The sequence below is a fragment of the Cantharellus anzutake genome, assembly GCF_015039405.1.
Source record: "Cantharellus anzutake strain C23 chromosome Unknown EI90scaffold_18, whole genome shotgun sequence".
In the NCBI taxonomy this organism is placed as follows: Eukaryota; Fungi; Basidiomycota; class Agaricomycetes; order Cantharellales; family Hydnaceae; genus Cantharellus; species Cantharellus anzutake.
The window spans coordinates 844,056-867,778 of record NW_024066968.1 but is presented as its reverse complement, the minus strand read 5'-3'; the positions used below and the strand labels follow the sequence as shown (position 1 = coordinate 867,778).

General features: G+C 49.4%; 8 protein-coding genes across 8 annotated transcripts; 5 read left to right on the top strand and 3 right to left on the bottom strand.

Annotated features, from left to right (window-relative positions):
• Positions 1-574: 574 nt before the first annotated feature.
• EI90DRAFT_3153912 (uncharacterized protein) lies at positions 575-1,946 on the bottom strand (the record flags this gene model as incomplete). The annotated part of the gene is made up of 7 exons (XM_039065895.1): positions 575-1,143; positions 1,209-1,225; positions 1,285-1,308; positions 1,373-1,397; positions 1,451-1,515; positions 1,581-1,597; positions 1,927-1,946. The coding sequence occupies 7 exons, from the start codon at positions 1,944-1,946 to the stop codon at positions 952-954; spliced, it is 360 nt and encodes a 119-aa protein (XP_038917333.1). The 3' UTR covers positions 575-951.
• An 8,073-nt stretch (positions 1,947-10,019) lies between these two features.
• Positions 10,020-10,726, bottom strand: EI90DRAFT_636831 (Prefoldin). Its single transcript, XM_039067886.1, has 4 exons — positions 10,648-10,726; positions 10,422-10,594; positions 10,225-10,369; positions 10,020-10,163 (listed from the first exon to the last, which is right to left on the bottom strand). Exons 1-4 carry the CDS (start codon positions 10,678-10,680, stop codon positions 10,137-10,139), a joined length of 378 nt encoding a protein of 125 aa, XP_038917332.1. The 5' UTR covers positions 10,681-10,726; the 3' UTR covers positions 10,020-10,136.
• A 131-nt stretch (positions 10,727-10,857) lies between these two features.
• Positions 10,858-12,612, top strand: EI90DRAFT_3145305 (Gcd10p-domain-containing protein; the record flags this gene model as incomplete). Its single annotated transcript, XM_039065270.1, has 9 exons — positions 10,858-10,961; positions 11,028-11,155; positions 11,203-11,306; positions 11,366-11,457; positions 11,516-11,724; positions 11,787-11,930; positions 12,026-12,164; positions 12,219-12,321; positions 12,376-12,612. The coding sequence occupies 9 exons, from the start codon at positions 10,858-10,860 to the stop codon at positions 12,610-12,612; spliced, it is 1,260 nt and encodes a 419-aa protein (XP_038917331.1).
• Positions 12,613-13,144: 532 nt separating this feature from the next.
• EI90DRAFT_3122236 (uncharacterized protein) lies at positions 13,145-14,509 on the top strand (the record flags this gene model as incomplete). Its single annotated transcript, XM_039063475.1, has 3 exons — positions 13,145-13,787; positions 13,847-14,134; positions 14,196-14,509. The coding sequence occupies 3 exons, from the start codon at positions 13,145-13,147 to the stop codon at positions 14,507-14,509; spliced, it is 1,245 nt and encodes a 414-aa protein (XP_038917330.1).
• A 1,280-nt stretch (positions 14,510-15,789) lies between these two features.
• Positions 15,790-17,934, top strand: EI90DRAFT_3122235 (putative NADH dehydrogenase 49K chain; the record flags this gene model as incomplete). Its single annotated transcript, XM_039063474.1, has 12 exons — positions 15,790-16,105; positions 16,165-16,174; positions 16,227-16,305; positions 16,358-16,457; positions 16,512-16,625; positions 16,682-17,172; positions 17,221-17,331; positions 17,388-17,418; positions 17,471-17,611; positions 17,675-17,775; positions 17,838-17,851; positions 17,919-17,934. 12 exons carry the CDS (start codon positions 15,790-15,792, stop codon positions 17,932-17,934), a joined length of 1,524 nt encoding a protein of 507 aa, XP_038917329.1.
• Positions 17,935-18,709: 775 nt separating this feature from the next.
• On the top strand, positions 18,710-19,895 carry EI90DRAFT_3053224 (uncharacterized protein). The gene is made up of 3 exons (XM_039060011.1): positions 18,710-18,849; positions 18,911-18,938; positions 19,000-19,895. Exons 2-3 carry the CDS (start codon positions 18,914-18,916, stop codon positions 19,623-19,625), a joined length of 651 nt encoding a protein of 216 aa, XP_038917328.1. The 5' UTR covers positions 18,710-18,849; positions 18,911-18,913; the 3' UTR covers positions 19,626-19,895.
• A 1,001-nt stretch (positions 19,896-20,896) lies between these two features.
• Positions 20,897-21,569, top strand: EI90DRAFT_3053221 (60S ribosomal protein L7; the record flags this gene model as incomplete). The annotated part of the gene is made up of 3 exons (XM_039060010.1): positions 20,897-20,934; positions 20,992-21,129; positions 21,187-21,569. Coding segments are annotated over exons 2-3 (352 nt in total), but the record flags the coding sequence as incomplete, so codon positions are not given.
• Positions 21,570-22,179: 610 nt separating this feature from the next.
• EI90DRAFT_637386 (uncharacterized protein) lies at positions 22,180-23,483 on the bottom strand. Its single transcript, XM_039067887.1, has 5 exons — positions 23,355-23,483; positions 23,066-23,302; positions 22,560-23,012; positions 22,357-22,491; positions 22,180-22,295 (listed from the first exon to the last, which is right to left on the bottom strand). Exons 1-4 carry the CDS (start codon positions 23,371-23,373, stop codon positions 22,370-22,372), a joined length of 831 nt encoding a protein of 276 aa, XP_038917326.1. The 5' UTR covers positions 23,374-23,483; the 3' UTR covers positions 22,180-22,295; positions 22,357-22,369.
• Positions 23,484-23,723: the final 240 nt, after the last annotated feature.

Below are 23,723 nucleotides of genomic sequence, written 5' to 3'. Positions count from 1 at the left end.
AAGACAGCTTTCCGGGATCTCGGGCTCCGTTGCAGTTCATCGTGAACGAACGGGAGGAACGTTTGCTGCCTGAATGGCACTGTGGGCTCGGGTTTAGGCGGTCGCACGCCAGAGGTCCTCGGAGTCCTTTTCCCCGAACACCCACTGGTTCCACAGCATGATCAAAGTGACAGCAATACTGCGACAATTGGAAAGAGTTTGACAGGGAAGTCATCGTTCAGGAAGGTGCACACTGAGCTTGAGGCATGGACTTGTAAGTAACTTAAAAACGAGTTCAGCGCCAGTTCATCGGGAGTCGCTAGAGGAGACCAAACACCAAGCGTCTTTCGTTCATTGTACCGCATGTCGCTTTAGCTTCATTTCTAGCAGGCGCCGTCGCTTATTTCTGGAACCTCAGAGATGAATTTGATGCATAGAGATTCTCCCGATTAACTATGCGACGCAATCATATCGCAATCGACTGACTAGTGCCGTGCCCCCAAACCATTTCGTAACGCGTTCAAATAAATATCAATTACAACCCAAACCCTCATATCAAGCTTAAGCCCTCCCTTCCGGAATCAACACGTTGCAACTGGTCTCTCTCCTCTTTTAAAGGCGACACAAAAGAATGAGCTCAATGAGGACAGGCAAATATCTCACCTCGGAACACAGCACAGTGATGACCGAGGCACGTACAAGCCCCAAGTATTGAAGCATTATATATAAAAATCAGGGAAACCCTATGCTGCCGCGCTAATGTTATGACATCCTAACCGCTTCAAGGTGTCCGTACTCCAGGCCAGGAACTGACCCAGGAATCAGCTCCCAGATCCACCCAACAGAATCCGCAGTCCGTACAAAGATGGGATCCATGGGCCCTGAAATCGTGCAGACACTTGAACGAAGCCCATGTCATATCCGATGGAGCATCCGATCATGAGAATGGGCTGCAACAGAGGATGACCTGCATTAGACACTGATCATAAGAGCCTCGACCTGTGTGACAAAAAGGTTAGTTTGACATGTGGAACATATGAAAACGGCGCCTGTTGTCGTGAATGAGGGGAGTGGGGTGAACTTGAAATCCTCTGGGGTCAGCGACGTCGGACAAGGATATACAATAGAAGCGCTTATCGTCGAGGGGAGGTAGTAGTCGGTAGACTTAACAAATGGAAGGAGTTGTGGTTAGTAATGAGCCTAAACGAGTAGGGTGTTGAAATACTTACCGTCGAGAACAAGTAGTCTATAGACCAAGAAGATGTAGTTAGTAATAAGCCTAAAATGGGGAATGCGCATACTTACCGTCGAGAGAAGTGGTCCGTAGACCTTAAAAATAGAAGAGGATGTGGTTAGTGATACGCCCGAATGGGTAGGGAGTGCGCATAATTACCGTCAAGATGTGGGTGGTGACAAGCCTAAAAGCCAGGGGTGGAAATACTTATATATCGTCAAGAGTAAGCATACTTACCGTCGAGAGTAGTGGTCCATAGACCCAAAAATTGAAAACGGAAGAAGATGTGGTTAGTAATACGCCTAAAGGAACAAGAGGCGAAAATACTTACCGTCGAGGTTATTGATTACATGCAGCAGAGGCGTACGAGGAGATGGAAGATCCCTAGAGAACAAAATAACAAATGAATATTAGCAGCGGGAATGGGTTGCTGTGAAAGGCAAAACTGTCAGTAGTCCCCCACGGACGGGGGAAAGGGGACAGAGAAATGGAAACCACGCACCTTGCGACCGTCCCGGAAGAGCCAGAGCGATGCACCTAGCCGCTCCCCCGACCCGCTTTGGGTTTCGGAAGAGCCGGTATGAAACTAAGCACAAGTCCCCGGCAGAACCAAGGACGGCCCAAAATTCGAAAAAGAAAAAGAGGAAGAGAGAGGAAGGAAATTAAAAGGGAACTGCATTCCAGCCTAGTAGACCATACTCCTGACGACATACAGCACTCGGATGTGGTGCATATTTCGCTGCAGGGCATGACGTTCGGCATTGGGGATCCAGGGACATGCACATCGCGTTATACAGCGCTCTGATGTGACGCATATTTTTCGGGGCATGGCCTGGCACAGAGGCATACGACATACAGCACTCTGATGTGGTGCATATTTCGGCACGGGATGACCTCTGGGAAGGGGGAAAGCAGGAGGAGAAAGCAAAGATACAGCCGACGACGCATTTCGATTGGTCGGCATATTTAGGGAGAGGTATACAGCTGGCAACGCATTTCGATTGGCCGGCATATTTAGAGAAGAGGAGAGGACATGGGCATACTGGAGTATACAGCCGGAAACGCGTTTGCATATTTGGATGGCATAATGGCATAGTGGCATAGTGGCATAGAGTCATGGAGTATACAGCCGAAGACGTATTTCAGTCGGTCGGCATATTTGGAAGGCATAGCTAGAAGCCAGTGAGGTAGCGGAAGAGAGTGGCCGCTGAACGCAGTGGGGCCGTCTATTTCGGGAGAGGGATCAGGGAATGGCCAGGTGGGGACAGTCAGGCCGGGTATATTACGCATGGAGGGCATCCACGCGAACATCAGCAAATGGTCCATGTTCAGTTTGGCCACTTCTGTTGGATATGTCCACCAGAAGTGGCCAAACTGGCCAAACTGGCCAAAGTGCCCAAAGTAAAATAAACTAGGTCCCTCCAATTCAATTTCAGGGCTAAACTCAATGGCTCCATTCCCACAGTTGTACCACTCAAAACAATTAAGTTTGGCCCTGAAATTGAATTGGAGGGACCTAGTTTATTTTACTTTGGGCACTTTGGCCAGTTTGGCCAGTTTGGCCACTTCTGGTGGACATATCCAACAGAAGTGGCCAAACTGAACATGGACCATTTGCTGATGAAGGGGTATATTCCATGGGAGGGCTGTGATTCCCTAGGGAAAAAGAGAGGAACCCCCCAAGGGCACCTCAATTTATGCACGAAACCAGGCGTGTTCTGTTTATTTTTCTTTACTGTTCCAGAACGCACGAAAGCTTCCGTGAAGTAAACAAAGGACATCCAATGCATGACAAATGTGACTGAGACACAAGTGCCGAGACCAAAAAGCCAATCCAGCGAACTTCGAAATGTATTCCTCGGTGGGAATCCTCCACTTCTCCTTTAGACAGTATGTTTTGCTTTTGAGTTTAGTTTCCGTCCTCACCATTCTGATGATGACAAATGCATGGAGGACGCTATTATAGAGTCTCAAACCGGATACTGGACGAGCACATTGTTTTGACAACATGCTATTTAACTCCGCTTCAGGTCTTTTACTTCCGCATGAAACAGAAACCGCTCGGTCCAGCGGAGATATGCCTGTGTTCCAACAGGTGAGTGGTGCTACTGAATCGATTATAGCTGGTACCGTCCCCTTGATTTTTCGTCGGGCCTAAAAAGGCGGCCCGAATGCACAAAGAGAAAAGTAGGAAGGAATGTACAAAGTTCATTACTGGGCTCTCACATTAGAGACCGGTCGATTTACATTTACATGCACCACCCAACTATGATTACACTCAGCATGATCCATTGAAAATTTGTGAGTCTCGGTTTTCAATTAGATCATACTATTTGGTTCCCCTCTTCCCGCCAAAGAGAGGTTAGTCACCTGCCTACCCCTGTGCGCGATGCGATGGCTAGAGTTCATTTAGGTGCGCGTCCGGTCACCCATTCACGGGCTCGTTTGCATGCTGAGAGCGCTGTGTTGGAAGGAATCATAATGCGTAACTGATCGAGAACAGTCTGGCGACATTCGTGGGACCGCAAACTAAATCGGGAGTGACAAGTCCGATTCTGATTAGGTAAGCCGGAGGCCGTCCTTTGGTGGATAATGGGTCACGATGTTGCTTGGGAGATAACGTATGGACGCTCAACCCCTTTTCCGCTCCCTGCTGTTACATTATTCGTGCGACACTGTCGTTCCCAAGCCTCTGAACTCGCTCATGTTCACGTGTATCTGTCTTTGCACTGAATCCCTCAGCTAGATCCATATTGAGACGCCAGATCAACTTTTCAGTTTCTGCCTGTCGCTACTGAACTGTTGGATATCGACCCCAACTCTCAATCGCTTGTGGACCACTCTCACGGCTCAGCCTGTGGCCTTTGAGTTTCACAGTGGGATCGAGTTTATCACGCTGGCTCCTTACTCATCCTTCATCACTTCATCGAATTCCTATCTCCGACTCGAACCCTTCCAGCACAACATATCCGGACCTATCCTCTATTTAGGTCTAAGGCAAGCGGATAGAAAAGTCAATCTCTACGAAGTCTTTCGATACCGTGATTGTCCAGCCTACCTCCAATGCAGCAGATGCTGAAGCAAGGCCCCCCGATATCATAACAAGGGAAGGGGCACTGCACGTGCGTGGCACAGTGGGTCCCAGGAACGTTTTTGGTCCGGGAGCGGTATATTGACATAAGTGCGTCGCTGTCGATACTTTCATTTCATTTGCGATAAAGCCTGAGCGCAAATGTAGTGGTGTATCGTTGCAGGTAAGTTGCTACCCTCCAGATGTCATTATATGGTAGTTACCTCGGTTAATGGATGCTGCTGAAGACGATGACCAACAAAGCACCAACTTCCTTCCGATGCATTGGAAGTAGCAACGCGGGAGCTCGGCCAACTGCGGGGCTAAAGTTTGCAACCTCTCATCATGGACGTGCTTGTCCTTTCGATGTTGTTGTACTCTGATTTGTCACCCCGCGGTCGCGTGACGACGCAACAGTGCGGCTACCCCTACTGTAATCTACATCGAGTTTACATGTGAGGTCATCAAGACGGAAAAATAGGAAGGGCGTGTCCTTTCGATGTCGTGATGCAACTTGGAGTGCAACAGTGGAAGGGGCGAATCATGACTCACTCACTCACTCACTCATTTTCTCAATGGGCCCTGCTGAGTGCCTCCAAGTTGTGGGTTCGGCCAACAACATCGCGTTGAAATGTTAAGGGCGATACGGACGACTCCGCCTTGCGCAACACGCTTTCTACAGCTTTATAACCGCGCTGACAAACATTCACAAATGCGTTTGCCGCAAGGCCACAAGTAATTTTCTTGTGCCACTGGGACCCCTGTAACGTGCAACAGACCATCTCCTCCGGGATCCTCCAATGATATGATTCCTAACTGATTATTCATGGTGGGCCCATATTTTTGATGATGGTTACATGACCCGCTTGGCCATTGGATGCGCCGTTTTTGCACTTTGCACTCCTTTGTATATATAAGTATACGCATGGAGGTTGACCCAAATCGTCAGTTATATTTCCCGCTTCTATCTTACATCTGTGCTACGAGTCACCGGAACCCCCCGATTGTCGTGGGAAATCCCCAGATGATTCCAATGTATTCTTTCTTAATCAACGCTTGCGTACGCGCGCTTGCGCAGTTACGTATATTCACATTGTAATACATTTCGTGCATGTATAAAGGCGCACGGACGTGCGTTGACCAAAATCGTTGTAATCACGAGAGTCACGGGAGCCGGGCACAGCCGGTGTATATGTGGAGGACTTATGTGGAGGGAATACTAATTCCGTAGTCGCACAGGAGTTACCTTAGTTGGCCGCTCCGCAATGTATTCACATTGTATATAAATACGCACAGACGGACGTTTACAAAAAGATTTTGTTCTAGCTTACATCTGGTCTCGCGAGTGTTGCCTAAGTGTTGCCGTTGAGGTAGCGGATTGCCTTATCAGGAATCCCCACATTACAACGCGTTGCCGTATCCGGAACGCCGACTTAACAACCGCCTCGGATTCGTCGACCTCTGTGCGCTTGACTTCTTATCAGATTTTTCCTGCCATGGCCGAAGATCTTGCATCGCTCGGCAAACGGATGCCCCTGGTGTTGTCGGGGAAGGAGAATTACATTCAGTGGAAGACCAGCATGGAGGATGTATTGACTTATCTTGGCTTATGGGAGTACATTAAGGATGGGTACACGTTGCCGACCGATGCGGATGAAAGGATCAAGGCTGAGAGGGCGCAGCGCAAGGCGCTTGCGCTAATCAGGCTGCAGGTCACGGGCCCTGTTCATACGTTTGTTGTCAGCGCCACTACTCCTGTTGAGGCATGGAATGCGCTCAAGCGGGAATTCGAGGTCTCTAGTGAGACCCCTTGCATCTTTCTTCGTCGGGAGCTCCATGACACGCGGATGGCGGAGGAAGACACCCTGGATAATCACATCCAAAAGATGCGTGATATCTACGACAAATTGCGCCTAGTCGGCGATACTTTGAGCGAATCCGACTTCACAATGGCCTTACTCGTGTCACTCCCATCGTCCTGGGACAGCTTTATGTCGACTATCGAGCTCAAGGACCTAGAATCATCTGATGCGAAGGTCAGGGCCAATGCCAACAATGCCGTCCACATGCGTATCAAAGATGAATATCTACGTCGCCAATCACGCAATGGCGAATCGTCCAGTTACGCGTTCGATTCCCGTCCCAGGCATGACAAGGCAAATACCGAATGCCGATACTGCCACAAGCGCGGTCATTGGTATAGAGAATGCTACAAACGTATAGCGGATGAGGAGAAAAATCAGTCAGCAAATATTGTTACCCAACTGCATTTCAGTTTCACTGCGACTTCAGATTCGTCCATCCTCACAAGCAGCCAATGGGTCGGTGTTACCGGTGCAGCTGATCATGTTGTTACGGATCGGGAGGCCTTCTCCAATTACACAGAAACCCCTGGTCAGTTTGTAACAGGAACAGGGGGAGCCAGGGTCCCCATTCAAGGGCGGGGATCTGTCGCAACATTGATGTATTCTGGGAACTCTTCTCACGTTGTCGTCCTTAAGGACTGTCTTCATATCCCCTCCTCCCAGCCAAATCTACTTTCGCTCTTGCGCCTCGATAAGGCAGGTGGTTCAATTCGAATTCAGTCTGGCATCATCAAACTTCGCGCTCCTGACTGCACACTGATATGTGATGGAACACTTGAAGGCGGCCTCTACAAACTTAACATGCACTCAATCGCATCCAAGAAACCATCCGTTCGACAGCATAAATCCCATAAGCCCCCCACCCGCAGCTGTTAGCCCGACTCACTTTTGAGGGGGAGTCGCCAAATCATGAAGAACCTGTTGCCAAGTCCTGCCCAGGCGCTAAAGACTATATGCTCGCCCAAATGAACTCCGTTCCATTCGCTTTCCCATCCGAAGGCGCGAATGCGCAACATCCCATGTCCCCGACGTGACGCCGCCCCTCCGACGCGTCTGTGCGTTGATCACTCTGTAACATAGCCCCGCCGTGCCATAAAATATCGTAGTTGGGCATAAAGAGAACATGGCCTTGGTCGCATACCTTTGCCTCGCTGTTGCTCGAGTGTTGCTGCCGAGCGCCCAAGTTGACTCATAACAACATGGTGTCTATTGTTGAGTGTATGAGGGCTACAACAGGCCAAGTTGCCTGTACAATGCAAAGGCAAAGTGCTGATTGGGGGTGCAGTGACGCACTCTGCTGTTTAGCATGGTAACGACCCAGAGACCAGGGTGATCAGTTATGGGAGTAAGGAATGACAACAGAATGAATCGCACCAACCCAGATACGGATGGATGCTGGTGGAGGGAAGCTCGTGGATCGGGCAGTTGAGCAGCAACGACAACGTGCAACGGGTTTGGGGGCATATCCAACACGTTAAGGTCCCAAAGCCCATCTCAGATGTAAGACAGACCAGCAGGTCGATTGGACGTGCTTTGAGCGGGCGGTGATTAGACCACGAATATTCGCTCGTGTTCGCGCGAGCGACGTAAGAGTCTGGGTCATAGGATGCTCCGGAACATGTTCAGCGAACTGCCAGGCATACATTCGGTATCAATCAACGGCCACTTGAATCCCCATGTGATCGCGGCCACTGGTAAATTCTGGGAGAACCATAGAGAATAAAGGACATCAGAGTTGAAACAAGGCCATATCATATGGCCTTGTTTCAACTCTAATGGCCGGCTTTTGTGACTCATACCTGACTCCACCTGATTGGGGATAGTCCCCACTAGGGACATGATCATCATCTCTTGAGTTTGGAGCTAGAAACTCGGTTTCCGTCTCCTCACGTACTTGGGTCAAGCGAAGCAGGGCCGGATGGATCCTTCTGCTTCGTTCTTGTTTGTCTTAAGTGTTTCCATGGGTGATTTATAGACTACTGGGTGCTCTGGCGCTTGGGTTAGCTGGGGGTTTATGCATCTTCCAAGCGTGGCCCATACGTATATACACACTCTCTGGGGATCATATCGGGTACCATTTCTCCACCCCCGCACTCTAGGCAGCGTTCTTTGGAAGGCTGGTTGCTTTTTCCGCATCTGAATCATTATCTGGGGCCTCTTAGGACTGGCTTGACTCATAACCCGTAAATGCCTGCGCCCGGTAGTGAACTTTCTTGTCATCCGTTAGTTTGAACATCCCATGTTTTCCGCCTTGGAAACCTTGGGACGTACGTAGATACAGAATCGGCATCATATTCAGCGTCCGAAAACTTGCTGCGATTTTGTTTGAGTGTACACGCGATAAAATCTTGCTCTGTTCGGTATCCAGAAAACTGCAGCGGAAATGACGTGATTAGATCCTGCTCCTCTCAATCCCCACCAAGCTGGAGGCAATGGTTTGTGAAATAACACGATAATCGAAAAAATCCGGTTTACAACGGATTTTTCGCAAAACTCCGCGCGGTGTATATATACTGCATATATGTAATGTGCTTTTTTCTCAGTCGCGAGGGGTTTTTTGAACCGCATGAAAGTCGACCGGCCTATGGTGCTCCGGTGGGGGAGGCTTGTCAGCGTGACGAATCGGCCGCCATAGAACCAACAGAAAAATTTGAAGAGAGCAGGCTGACGCCCTTTAGATTGGACGCGCGAGTCTACAGACGTCTAAGCCTTGTGTCCGCTAACGCAACGCTCAGATCATGCGCAGCATGCATGGCATCCCATGCAGCTGGCGCCGCAGCACAATGTATATAAACAGATTCTCTCCGTACCCAGTTCACAGAAGGCACAAAGAAATGAATCGGCATGCAGGCCCTAGCTAGCTAGCCTCTGTATTCTTTCAGGGAGTTGAGGACGAGAACACCGGCCGGAAGAAGCAGGCCAGCTAGCTTCAAGGCCTTGCATGGCCGGTTCGAAAGTGAAACGGTCAAGAAAAAAAATGTTCCCGTCCGTGCTGCGGGGATGCCACCGAACCGGACTCCGTCCCATGTTCACATGCACAAAGACCTTGAGAAATTGATGCGACCTTTCACTCGATCGCATATATATGGGGCGATTGTACCACAATACAGCTGGGATATTAATACATGTACTGCACTAGCTAGCATTTCAGCCTAGCCTCGGCCGCGGGACGCACACACATTCCAAAGTTTGTCCGTCACTCGAGGCTCAAATACTCCGCATATCCCACGATGCCGTAATATACACCTCGCTGTGCGCGTTGCCTCGAAGTGTTTATTCACTGAGCTATTCGTCGCCAAGTTCCTCACAACTCTCTAGATTCCTCGGGGTCTGGTACAAAGTTGTGCCAGGTGGGATCGACAAGCCCGAATGGGAATATCTTATTGACTACCACCCTGACAGGTAGATAGGGTCCCTACCGGCTTACAATCAACTAATCGAGGGAATTCATCTTCATCATAACTAGTTTTTCCTGATGATAGTCCTTATTCCCCGCTCTAATGCACATGCGTGTGTTTTGCTGAGTGACGTTTTCCTTCGAACCGTATCCGATGACGTGGTACAAAGAGTTAGATCCCGGCCCAATATTCTCCAGAGATTATCGGTAGGGAGGTCAGGTCGTTTATGTTGCAGAAGCATGAATATAATAATCGGACAAGGAAGCAATTACGGACTGAGGTCCGCGTGGGGCAGCAAAGGTTACTTTGGAACAGTGCATACACAAGCAACCCCTCCATGGGCAATGTCATACTGAGCGGCGTGTCGCCGACGAGTGGAACTGGAGGCTTGCACACAGCTGGTTGAATCCCGAAGAGAGACTGGAGATCTGGTGGCGTGGCATAACGGCCAAAGACTTACACGCCTTTCGTCAAGCCTTGATGAAAGGCGTATAACACTATGGCCAGGTAAAGCAGAACATGCCGATGAGAACAGGAATTGTCTCCGCGATCGGTCTTTCACACATGGCAGAAAGGATTGGTATCCGCACTCATGAATTCAACCGCGAGCTATGAAACTGGATCACAAAAGATATCAACCCGAGTGGTACCAAGCAACCGGTCGTGGAAACTGCTTACAACATCTCTTAACTGAGAATTTGCCTCGAGGTATTGCTTTTCAAGGTACTTGCTCTTTTTATTCAAATTGGATATATCGTCCGAAAGTTCTTTCTCCTGCTCCCTTAGGCTTTTATCCATAGTGGCACGAGGAATATTGATAAACCTAGCAGGAGGTCCTCTAAGCAAGACAAACGAATGCGTTAAGAATTGCGTACATTTTCCCTACACCTTTGTATAGCTTTACATCATCGTTACGAGGGAGCAAGTTGATTTCCTCCATAGTAAGCTGAAGAATCCTTCTTTCTTTCTCTTTCTGCGCTATCTGCGCCCTCGAAAGCGATAAGTTCCTTGAGGATTGCTGAGCGGTTTGTTGGATCTGTGCCAAGATCTGAACTTGTGATAAGATTAAGACGTGTCTCCGAGTTCAATATGTTGGCCTACCCTCCGAAGGGTCTCATCTGGGAGCTGGGACATGATGAGAGTCGAGACGGCGAATCAGCAGGTGATCAGCAAGTCGTATGCAATTTACTTCCGAACGTCCCTGAGCAACCGCTGCCCATTCGTCTTGGCGCTGTTGTAGTAGGACTTGAGGTTTTCCTGCTGTGTGCACTGCTTCAGCTCCTCAAAGCTGTTACTTTCTCAAATACTACAATGGATCCTGGACCTTCAAAGCAGCGGGTTATCGGAGAAGGCGACATGGTGCTTCTTCAAACACCAAGCGGTGAAACTCGACATGCTAAAGTCGAACGGAAGGCGTAACTATACCATATTGCTCAGAAGCGTGACTTTGAAGGGCTGACCCTTTAACCCCATGAAGATAGTACCATCAATATCGGGAAGTTTGGCAATTTTCCTTCCAGCGAGCTTGTTGGCAAGTGGCCCGGCTTCAGTTATGACATTGTATCCCATAAGCTGCATATATTACCCCCGAGAACAATTGAAGAGCTTGGTAAGTGCAGCTCTCCGCCTTCAGAACGGTCTGACAGGGGAACTCAGAGGACACCGATGCGAACAATGAGCTGATAAACGACGGATCATTTGTTCAACCACTTACACACCCAGAGATAGAAGAACTGAAGAGATCTGGTGCTAGTTTTACTGTACGTTGTTCCTCGTCAATTGATGCATCGTTCCGCCTCGAGAAAACTGTACTCTACAGGAGATATGGAAGAGGCAGACGGAGCAACACGCCAACTATGAACTAAAAACTGAATATAGCAAAGAAAAATACAAGAAACGTAAGGAGGCGAAGTAGGTGACCAACCTAGCCTTGAAATCGATCCTTCATGACTGTAGCCTGCTTCTCCAGATTCGCGAAGCGAGTAACGATCATCGAGCCGACGATTTTCAACGTGTGCGATTACTGGTTTACAAGAGATCCCAGTCGCGTGAGGGACATGCGACCGGACACACTGAGCCAGATTATTAGCATGGCAAATGTGCAATCAGGGTCCCGCATTATCATAGTGGATGACACAGGAGGTCTGATACTCGCCGCCGCTCTTGATCGTATGGGAGGTGAGGGGTGGACGCAATGTTCCCGATATCCTTGTATCATAAATGATGTTTTTGCCTTTCAGGCTCGGGAACCGTTGTTGCAATTTCGGATTCCTCACAAGCACCTTCTTATCCATGTATAAGTTCGATGAACTTTAGTCCCGAACAGCTTAAACCATTGTCAACCTTACTTAACTGGGTGCATGTAGATGAAGAATGGGCGCCGAGTGAGTACAGCTTTATGAGCCTGTGAGCCTACCCCGGATACTGAATAAACATGTAGTCCGCGATTTTTCGGAGCCTATCATGCCATCTTTTTCAGGAGTGACATACGAGAGTCCCGAAGCCGCGGCCCTGCATCGAAAGTTCGAAAGAGACAACGCAAGAATCATTAAAAGACGGGAGGCTTTCTTGGCCTTGCAGGCCCACCGAGAGGATCTGTTCAGCGGGGAATGGGATGCGTAAGATACCGTCATAATATCAATTCCAAGCCAGCGTTTACATTTCAAGCCCAGGCTGCTCATATCAAGCAATCATGAGCCACATTCAATTATAGAGAAATTAGCGCCATATTTGGCTGGGTCGTCCTCGATTATTGTACACAGCCCCTATGTTCACGTAAGTTTCCCATCATCTCGTACATGTTTGCGGTGGGTGAATCATTTCTCTAAGGTCCTGACCGAAGCTCAAGTTAAATTGAGAGCAGATCCACAATACTTGGGATCTAGTATCACGGAAGGTTGGCTTCGCCGATATCAAATCCTTCCTGGCAGAACACATCCCACTATGCAAACCTCGGGGTCGGGTGGCTACCTCTTGCAGACCATCAAAGTGTATGTTCGGTTCTCACGCGGTACTCCGCGTTTTGTGTGGACTCCGATTCACGTTCCACTCCAGGTATCCCGCTGAAGGTGCCGTTTCGACTCTTGCTCTGGAGCGGAAAATACAACGCCAGAGACAAGCAGCCGCAAAGCGGAAGCGTAAAGCTGCAGAAGCTGCAGCCGGAGGCAACCCCAACGCTCCGAAGAAAAAGAAGGTAGGGAATCCTGGTCAGACTAAATCAAAGATCAAATCAAGTGGGAAAGGAAATGAAGCTCTGCCTCTGATTGCTGTTGAAGGTGGAGGGGAATCTGGGATGATCGACCCTGAGCCAGAAAACCCCCCATTGGACGTGGATATGTTGAATAGTCCTACTAACAGTCCCTAAAAAGTTCATGATCATCCGCCATGATCGTATACGCGTGCATCCCGGGCAGCAAAAGCCTTGCGCCTGTGGGCAGGACTCCAGCCTCTATGGCTTCGTAATTCGACCAATTTGAGGTGCAACCAGAAACCGTGGGAATGTCACGCTCCGCTGAGCTCTTTGTGAGAATTGCCCCCGTTTGCCCGAGGTAGCCAATCCAGATCAACTGAGTTGCTGGCCTGCCACAGTGATCTGGTTATGGCTGACAATGAAGTGCCGCAAATCTCTACTTTGGGTCCAGAGGATGAAGACTTTGTTCAGCGTTCTTCGCAGTCTCCGACGATAAGCACCGCCGTACCGGCAGGGATGGGCAAATTCCGTCTCAGCAAAATAAAGTTACGTGTCCCCGAACCACCACCACCGTCCCTCGAGCAGCAATCACAAACTGGCCCGAGCCGGGGAGAAGAAGAGGAAGAGGATCAACTTATGGATGATGATTTAGGGATTTCTAGTCACTCGTTCCCTCTATCTGTCCCTACACCTAAACCAAAGCGCCTAAGAAAAAGTCGGGCAAAAAGTGGCAACCCCACGCTCGTCGCACCAACTCCTGCTGTTGAGAATGCCTCCGCTCATGATGAAGAAATTGCTCAACTTCTCGTTCCTGTGGAGCCCGAGGATCCTTTGTCTCAGGGTGGAGAGCCGGCGGCGATGATGTCTGCGTGGCAAGTGCAGGTTCCCACTGTAATGTCGGCACCAGGGAGCACGTCGGACGTGTGGGATACACAGGAACCGGGGAAGACTCCAAAAAAGAAACCCTCAAAGGTATCCAGCACACCTTCGAGCCAATCAAAGCAAAAACGTGTCGCCCCGAAAAAAATAGAGGATCTTCCCAGTGCTGAAGGTAGACCAACCAGTTGGGAATTGTCAATCCATGATTAGCTGATCTATTGGCGCGCTAAGGAACCCCTCAGCCAGCCGCATCTTCGACGCCCGCACCTGAGGCACCCCAAGAAGTCACTCTCGACGATGTTCAACATTTTGCTGATAGTGGTCTTTTGTCACTTGCTCCGTCTCGTCCGTTGCCCATACGTCCCTTCCCCGTGCAACCAGCGCCCAAAGGCGCTAGTTCCTATGCCAGTGTTGGGCCTCTAGATCGTAGCAAAAACAAACCGAGAAAGTGGCAGATCACTCAGCGTGAAATTAGAACAATCTCAGGAGGCAGATGGATCGCCCGAACCTGGATCGGTGGTGAGTTGCAAGGGATCAGCACTAAATGGCCTCATTCGATCTCTTCCCTCTTATTATTTAGACAAGGAGAGCGGGCTTCCTCTTCCCGCGGACGCCGGCCTCGCGCCTGGTGATGGAACGCCCGGCACGCCTGGGTCAGCTACGAATGTGAAGCCCGCCAAACATCCGAAAATAAGGCTTATTCAGAGAGCGTTGGCCTCGAGGGGAAGCCCTCTAGCAAAAGACACTGATTCCAGACGGTCTTCTGAGATGCCACGAACCCGAGAACCATCCCTAGATACAGAAATGCTGTCCCTTGCAGGGGATGGTGAGCCTGAGCCTGCCAAACAAGCACAAGGAGGCGATTCTGAAGTGGACGTGTTCCTCGGTGAATAGCCGGTAGACCAATTCATCCCAGGGCTGCAACCGGACAGCTATGTATTAGCCAGTATACTTGAATCATATAATTGTGTATGTATACCGAGCATCTAATGGCATATTTGACTGAATACTTCGACTCCCGCTAGCTGAGTGTCAGAACCCACGATCAAAAATATTATTGTACATTCCTCGAGCTCCATTCATGTTATGCCCGAGAATAGGTCCGCTCCGTTGTCGGACGAGGACTGCAGCATGTATATCTGATATTGAGTGCGCGTTTCTTCCTTTCATTTCGCAGTCAATGTGCGACACTGCCAATGCGATCATCTAGAAGGTATGTGCCAAGTGCATTGTCACGTTTACACAAGAGATTTCTTTGTCGATCAATTTAATCTAATACATACTGTTTCTGAAACTACAGGCAATTATCATACATGCCGAATATTCGTGCGTCCGCGATTTGCGACACCTAAGTGGCCGGATCCCAACTAGTAGAACTCAGTGTTCTCGCACACGAAATTCTATCAGCTCCCGCTTGGCTGGCGCCCCGCTGACCTTGGAAATATTATCCATTGGAGTAGCAAGAATATATCTAGATAAGAGTATCAACGACAATAGAACTACGCCTGAACGTAGTTATTAAAGCCGTAAATGAACCAGCTTGACAGGACCAACCCCATACTAAGAACTACGGAGAAAGAGGAATATCAGGACCGCCAAGCTCTTAGCCCGACACTTCAACCCGGGTGTTTTGAGCCCAAATTTTGCCGGTCTTGAAATGCATAGATTTAAAGTGGCGGCCTATTCTCCCCGAAGTTACCGAGATCAAGTTTTACTTTAAAAGCGGGACCTTGTTTGGGACGCGGACAGACAATGAGTTTTGGTGCATAGGTAGTAAAGGCAAATCGTAGCAGAATCCTGTCTAATACAATCCAAATTGTGGGTTACCTAACAAAAAACCCTTGACCGCCGAGCCTTCTCATCCGAGTGTCCAGTTGCGATGGACCCTAAACGTTCGCCCCGACGGTTCGCTGACACAATAAGGTGGTGGTGGCGGTGGTTCAGGAGTCATCATTACCCCGTGGCCTCGATAAGTACGGCTATCCTGTCAGGTTACACCGTAGTATGGATCGCCAATACACAACAAGGTTGCTGGTGTGTGATTTTTGTGATGAGGTCCTTCTGCTATCGGGAACTGACGGGGAGGCTGCTGTTCCGACTAGCCACGTGACCGCTTCCCACAAGGCGCACTTCGACTCTACTGCAGTGGTTTTTCTCTTGAGGAAGGCACGACTATGGCACTTATTGGTCTTAACACTCGGCTTCTACGGGCTGTAAGGCCTGCTCACCTGACAGTCACCAGAGGAATAACATCTTCTACAATGAGGCTTCGAGCTACGCCAAATGAAGACGATGCGTACAACATTGGCACTCCCACACCTGAGCAGCTCGCAGAGATGAAAGCTTACTTGTCTGGAAAACCTGTTGCTCGTCCAAAAGACTCTCATCCACTCGATGCCCACACTGTTGAGGATCTGCATCATATGACAGCCCAAGAAGCCCTGAGGGAGACCGGCACGCGTAAGGACGCAACTATGAGACATTTCACAGGTGATTTCGATGGAGTACCTGTGTTTCTTAGTATCTGATATTTCCGCTTCTGACTCCAGTCAATTTTGGGTAATCTATCTCATAAGCAATTGGGAAGGGTTACTTATTCCTGTGACTTTAGGCCACAACATCCTGCTGCCCACGGCGTGCTCCGCCTTATTCTCGAACTTAATGGCGAGGAAATTCTCCGAGCAGATCCGGTGCGCCACTTTGCAAAGTCTGAACGCGTTTCCTTATTGTATATTACATTAGCACATTGGATTATTGCACCGCGGAACGGAGAAGCTCATTGAATATAAGACTTACACTCAGGCGCTTCCCTATTTCGACCGTCTTGACTATGTTTCGATGAGTGCGTGCATGTTTTGCCACTGAATCAGCTGTCCGATGCATTCTCTGCCCACAGTGACAAACGAACAATGCTATTCATTGGCCGTGGAAAAATTGCTCAACATTGAAGTCCCAGAACGGGCCCAGTGGATCCGGACCATGTTTGGCGAAATCACTCGTATCCTGAACCGTAAATTGTACTCCGTCCCTGCCCGAGACTAATCCAGCTGACTCATTCATTATCAGATCTCATGGCGGTGCTCACGCACGCTATGGATGTGGGCGCTCTCACCCCCTTTCTCTGGGGCTTCGAAGAAAGAGAGAAATTAATGGAATTTTATGAGAGGGTTTCGGGCGCCCGCCTCCACGCGGCGTATGTCCGGCCAGGGGGTGTCGCTTTCGATTTGCCTCACGGCTTACTGGATGACATTTACAAATGGGCAACCCAATTTTCTTCAAGAGTGGATGAAATAGAGGAAGTGGTAACAGGCAATCGCATTTGGAAAGCTCGGACGATTGACATCGGCAAGGTTACCGCACAGCAAGCTCTGGATTATTCATTTTCGGGCGTAATGCTAAGGGGTAGCGGAATTCCCTGGGACATTCGGAAGGTCGCTCCGTACGACAAGTATGGTGATGTAGAATTTGATGTCCCTGTGGGCACCCAAGGTGACTGTTACGACCGCTATTTGTGCCGCGTACAAGAGTTCAGAGAAAGTCTACGCATAATTGGTCAGGTACGTACGTTCGGGGCGGGGTCGATTGGTGCTCACATGACGTTCTAGTGCTTGAACAAGATGCCTTCTGGTGCGTATAAAGTGGACGATTATAAAATTTCTCCCCCACCTCGAGCATCAATGAAGGAGAATATGGAATCGTTGATTCACCACTTCAAGGTGAAAATGAGCTTTGCCTGATTGTACTCAACTGATCTGGTGAACTGCCTTTACAGCTTTTTAGTGAAGGGTATTCGGTGCCTCCCGGTTAGTTACGCCCAAATGAGGATTCTCGGCGGCATTTGATTCGGCATTTCAGGGGAAACTTACTCTGCGATCGAGGCCCCGAAGGGTGAGATGGGCGTCTACCTTGTCAGTGATGGATCCAATCGGCCCTACCGCTGCAAAATTCGAGCGCCAGGTTTTGCTCATTTGGCTGGTGCCGACTTTATGATGCGACGTAAGTGTAATTTTCTTGATGTCATGGCACCCAATTCGCCTGACCCACTCTTACCACGTGTAGATGTGAGAAATCCGGCCATCCAGTCAACCAGTCCCGTACTAACTACCCCATTCCTTGACCAGCACTTCCTACCCGATGCCGTCGCAGTGATTGGGACCATGGTAAGCTCCGACCTCGAAACTTATTTGACTTTGCTGAGTAACCATTTTCCGTTCGATGTCAGGATCTCGTATTTGGGTAGGCGACTCATTACCGCATCTGTGTCCCCCCATCCTTCTAACAGATCTTTCTTTCATCTTTTCAGGGAGGTGGACCGCTAGAAGGAGGAAGGGTCATCGTATTGTTTTTGCCGATATCATTCTATAGAGAGATGACAATGAACGGACACACCTTATTTATCCGCAAAAATTGAACTATTCTAACAAGCCCGAGCCGAACACCATACAAAGCTAATGACACGAGGACTTTCCAGAGTAGTGGTTCCTGGTGACTGCAATTATTTGAATGCTCTACTGAGAACCTTCCTCCCATGAACGATTCATTCACGATCCCACTAGGGCCTCATAACCAGCGGCTTCTTTGGAAGCAAAGTCACACCTTCACTTGTTTGCGAGGTTCGCACGTCACCCAGTTCGTTCATTTCGATGGCGGCGTGGCAACATCCACGCTCCCATCGACTTGAGCTGAAATTATTTGGCACGTCCGTCATTGATTCCACATCTAAATTCAAATTACCTTGCATAATATGATCCAAATCTTTTGTCAACGGTTCTTTCCAAATGCGGTCCCTTTCACAATTAACTAGTCAGTTGCCCGCTGACTCGTGTTTCTGTTGCCGTACGGAGCAAGCCTTGGGGAATATTTTAATCTTTTTTCATAAAAAATTCCCGCCGGTACATTCTCGATCGGTAGGCGCTTCAAGGGTGGATTAAATCAAGAAAAGATTGAGCTGATTCATGCAGGGTTACTTAATGCTCGTTTTCTCTCTGACACCGGTATTGCTTCTCCTGCCCACCGCTTCTTCTCGTTGAAACCCTCCTTCCCCTCGTTTAAATACGCACCAGTGTCCGTAGAGTCCTAGCGCAAACATGCACGCCGCAGCCACATACACCGAATCCTCATCCTCCCACCAAGAAACAGTGCAAGAGCGCAGTGACACCAGTTCGCCGAGCAACAAAAGATATCCATGCGTTGTTTGCACGGCGCGTTTTGACCGACCGAGCAGCCTAGTGCAGGTGAGTGTAGCCACAATGGCTTCTCCTGCACAGGACGCTTAGGCTCACAACAGGTTTTCAGCACATGAGGGTCCACACAGGCGAGAAACGTGGGTATATTTCTTGAAATGGTCACCACATAACGGGCGCTTAACCTCCGTCTCTCCCTAGCCTTCGTCTGTGATAGATGCCATAAGGCCTTTTCAGCGCAGAGCAACATGAGACGCCACAGGAAGGCTTGTCCGATAGAACCTAACCGCCAACCTGTTGGTGATATGGTTAATTATCGTCGGAGTGATTCAGAGGGATACTACCACCATGACGGCGAATCAGATGATGTTGCCTACCTATCCGACGCTACATCCTTCACACTATCATCGGGCATGGCAAGTGCTGGAACACACACCAGCGCTCAATCGTATTGGAGCCACTCCCCTCGCACCTCTTCATCACTCTACCCTGACACCACGAGTTCTTTGTCGACGACCCATGTTCCACATGGCTGGGCTCCTGGTCACGCCCCTGCAAGTGCAAACCAGGAAAACATGCATTTGCACCTGCCACCTCCTTCACGACACTCTTCCGTCTCGTCGTCTGGGTACGGTTTGCAGCAATGGTCGCAAGTGCCAAACTACTATGGACAGGGACTTCAAAGCCCTTCGCCAGTACCATACCCCGTAAGCGCCATCCAAACTATGAATGGTGAGGAGGGCGGTTCGAGACGCGAAACAGGGACCTCGACAAGCGCTCATGCTTATTACTATTCAGCCACTGGGTGGGGCTCCGGAGCCTCATAACCTTCCCGACGTTCGAACGGATAAACTATCGCTTCTTTTGCCGGTTGTTGATGATCTTCGGAGGCGAATGTTTTCATCAGCTGTATATCTTTCGAAACCTGCTGGAAACAGGAAGGGAAAATGGCCATGGGGGGGAGGTTGTACATTAGAGGGGCCCAGGCTTAGGGTGATTGGTCCGCATGTGATTGAAGCATGCATTGGCCGATCCGTGTGGTTATTGTACAGTATAATGACAACACGGACATGTTCGACGACGATGATGAACACCGGTGTGAATTTGAAATTCGATTTTTTGTCCAGACTCGCGGGCCGTCGCTTGCTACATTACAGGGTGTTCCACGCATCGAAATGGCATCATTGCATATTCTCGATGTATTGGAGAGGAAGAGTTCAGGACACGGTGAACCATAAAGCAACCAAGAATTCTCAGGATCCCTTCTCCGTACGAGTTGAATTGATAGTCGAATGTCTCTCATTCAGAACGGAGTTCATGGCAGAGAACGGGAAATGGTCCGGTGTCTCGGCAATTTCCATTGCAGTTACAGTTCTCGCGAATTCCCGAGTGTCGTCCTCTTCGTCAAGCCGTCCAACCACGATGTCAAGCACAGCAGCCGCGTGGGTAATTTTCATCGCATTCTTGTAACATTGTTACTCATGACCCGTCCAGCGACACAAGTGCCCCTGTGAGTCTCGATATTATCAGGTCGCGCATATCCTTGGTTCTTTCCCCGTTGAACCTCTGCTGGCTCATCGCTGGTCTCTCAAGAGTCTCTGGTTTTACTTGGCCACCCACTTGAACTTTTTCACTGGATATGCGCAACCTCTGCTCTGTCATGGATGCTCAATGTTGAATTTTAGAAAGTTGAGGTGCCCGAGACCCTCCTCAAAAGGCGCAAGATCAATGCCAGGCTGCGGAGGGAACGCGCGGAGAAGCCTCCAAAACCTCTCGGGGCAAAATCTCCAAGGGTGATTTTTTCTTTATTGTGCACCACATTTTCACCATACACCTGATGCATTCCACTGAATTGGCTAGCTCTACGCGATGCTGCCTTCAATTAACCATCTTTCGGGACTGATTCCCTCACTCTTTACTCCATCCCTGTGTTTGGATCATAGACTGACGAGTTGCGGAATCCTACATAGACTGCTGGTCAAAAGCGCAGAGTAGTTTTCACCCGTGCGGAAGCCTACGTCAGGGAGTATTTGGAAATGGAGAGGGAAGAACAGCGCCTCCGCCGTGTTGCCAAGGCGGCTGGTAATTATTATGTAGAGCGCAGCCGAGACTTTACTTCGTCGTCCGTGTCAAGGGGTTAGTTTTGGATTTCACCAACGTGTGCCGCCTTCAAATCTAAGATTCCACACTCAGTATAAACAAAATAGCACCCAAACCCAAAAAAGTGCTTCAACTTTTCCGTCTTCGCCAAATCAACAACGGTGTTTTCATCAAAGTCAACAAGGCAACCCAGAACATGCTGCGACTGATAGAACCATTCGTTACATATGGGTAAGCATGGTTTCTGTTAAGCACTTCATATTTTCATTATGTGTGATGCTTTATCAGTGAACCCAACCTCAAGTCAGTTCGCGACTTGATCTACAAACGTGGTCATGGCAAGGTCAACGGTCAGCGCGTGCCATTAACATCGAACAGCATCATCGAGAAGAATCTGGGACAGTACAACATCCTCTCGGTTGAAGATCTCGTTCACGAGATTGTCACCATTGGCCCCAACTTTAAAGAGGCTGCTAACTTCCTGTGGCCATTCAAACTTTCTAACCCCAATGGCGGGTGGAGGAGGAGGAAGTTCAAGAACTACGTTGAAGGTGGTGACACAGGCAACAGGGAGAATGATATCAACAACCTCATCCACAAAATGAACTAAATGCAAACCATGTTGTTACGCTCATTTTCGCTACTTGCATACTATGCAACATTCCTGCTCGGTACACTTCCATGTTACGTTATGCAATCCTTGAATTCAATAAGATCGCTAAGCGTTCCTTCTATTTGGAGCTAGTGTGGTATGAAAATAAAGCACAAAGAAACCCATTTTATTCAGGAACGCTGAGAACTTCTACAAAAGGTGATGAATGGAGTTCTAGTAAACCTCTATCCTCCGTCTTCAACTCGATGTTTGCTTACAACGCAGATGAAGATAATGGCGAAGAGACCTGCATTGGTGCAGCAGATGTAGAAGACTCATCGCTGTGTGTTCGGGTGGCGTTCCTTGTCGACGACTCTGTGTGAGCTTTTCGATCAGCGAGTTGAGTCGGAATCGGCGGTGCTGGCGAAGCAGAGAAGGGGAAGACGGAAGCTGGGCTAGCCGCAGCCGGTTCAGGTTGATGAGCCACGTCTGGATGAGGTAGATGGGTTTTCGCCTCCTTAGTCGGGTCCTTCGGCACAGGGAGCTTTCCCTTAACCCCATCGGGAACCTTATCTGTCACGTCGCTAGGTTCAACTTGCTGAGCGGCAACGATGGTAGGGAGAGGGGTGGAAAGGCCGACAGAAACGGTCGTGCTCATATTAGGCTTAGAGACTGACGTCGTGCTAATGTTGTTATCGTGAACACTCCCCGAGAGGGACGGAACTTTCGCGGGCGGGGAGACCGCAGGAGTTTTCGCAGGCTCGCTCTCCTTGTCTCCGTCATCAGAATTGAATTGAATTTGATACTGTCAGGTCGTTAGTATTTCGAATTCGATCCATGGGTGAAAAGCGAAGCGGGGTACTAACCGGATAGATGACATTAGGTACCGCTGAACCAGGGATTCGGTACGTTGGCCCCTCTGAGCTGCCATAAATACTCAACCCTGGTAAGTTGGCGCTCTGTCCTTGAACCATGCCCGGGACACTGCCCAAGGGCGTGTTCTGAATGACACCAGTGGCAGCACCAGTGAGACCACCAGTGAGACCACCAGTGAGACCACTAGCTATACCGATAATACTCCCCCCTCCTTGAATCAGTCCACCAACTCCAGGAATCGTTGGAACAGCATTAGGCAGATTCTGAATCCCGACACCATGGGCGCCGCCAGGAAGTTGATCAGAATTGATTATCCCTCCATACCCAAGAGGAGAAACTCCTTGTCCGGCAAGAGGCAACCAAGTCACGAGTGGGTTATGTAGTGCGCTGTTCCCCGCATTCAGAACTCCATTTGGTGGGTTAGCGAGAACGCCAGAAACACCCCCAAGCGGGAGGGAGTTAGCCAGAGCACCAGTCCCTGAAATAATTCCACCAGGGTTTAAGGAGGTGAGTGGGATGTTTGAAATGACGCCCGGGCCAAGGGCCGATCCAGCGATATTGCTGAAGTCACCGGGGGTGAAACCAGACTGCTGACCGGCAGCGTATCCGCTATAGCTGTCACTACGCTTCGAGAAAGCATCGTCGTCTACATAAACACTTGAGTAAAGTCGCATGAAAGGAACGAAGTCTACGACATACTTGGGGCAAATGTATCCTCATGGGATCGACCCCGCGAGTCGGCGACAGGAGCGGAAGAAGCAAGCTGAGAAAACTGAGAGATGGCAAGCCCTGCAAGTAGAGGCGAGGCGGGGAACTTCATAGTAAATGTGGTAGAGATCGGTGAGGTACGAGTAGATATGTCAAGGTGCCAGCACGATGGGAAGCGGTTTAGGGAGTGATGTCGATTCTGGGTGAAAATTCCCAACGCTTTTATGCCTCCGATACAAGGTGAGACGAACGTATGAAACATTTAAGACCACCAGCTTGCCACAAGTACACGACACCATATCTGTATCCAGACTAGCTCCTGTCTCAGTCAGATGTCTTCGGCTGACGCGATCAGTTTGAGCCCCCGGTGAGTCAGTTTAACCCTTAGACTTCCGGTCACATGAGTCGCGGCATTGCTTTCCCACGATCTCACAACATGGGTGTGCACTGGTGCACAAAGGCTCCGCGGTTCATCAGCACTTCCCGAGACTTTTTTGCTCTTAAGGAATCCCTGATGCAGCGAATCACTATGCGTCAGTGTCCGATGAAAGGCAGATACTGCCTTTCCAGGCAGCCAATATCAATGAACGCCTTTGTTTGTAAGGCGTCAGAAACCCAAGATCAAAGCCTTTACGGGACACAGGACTCC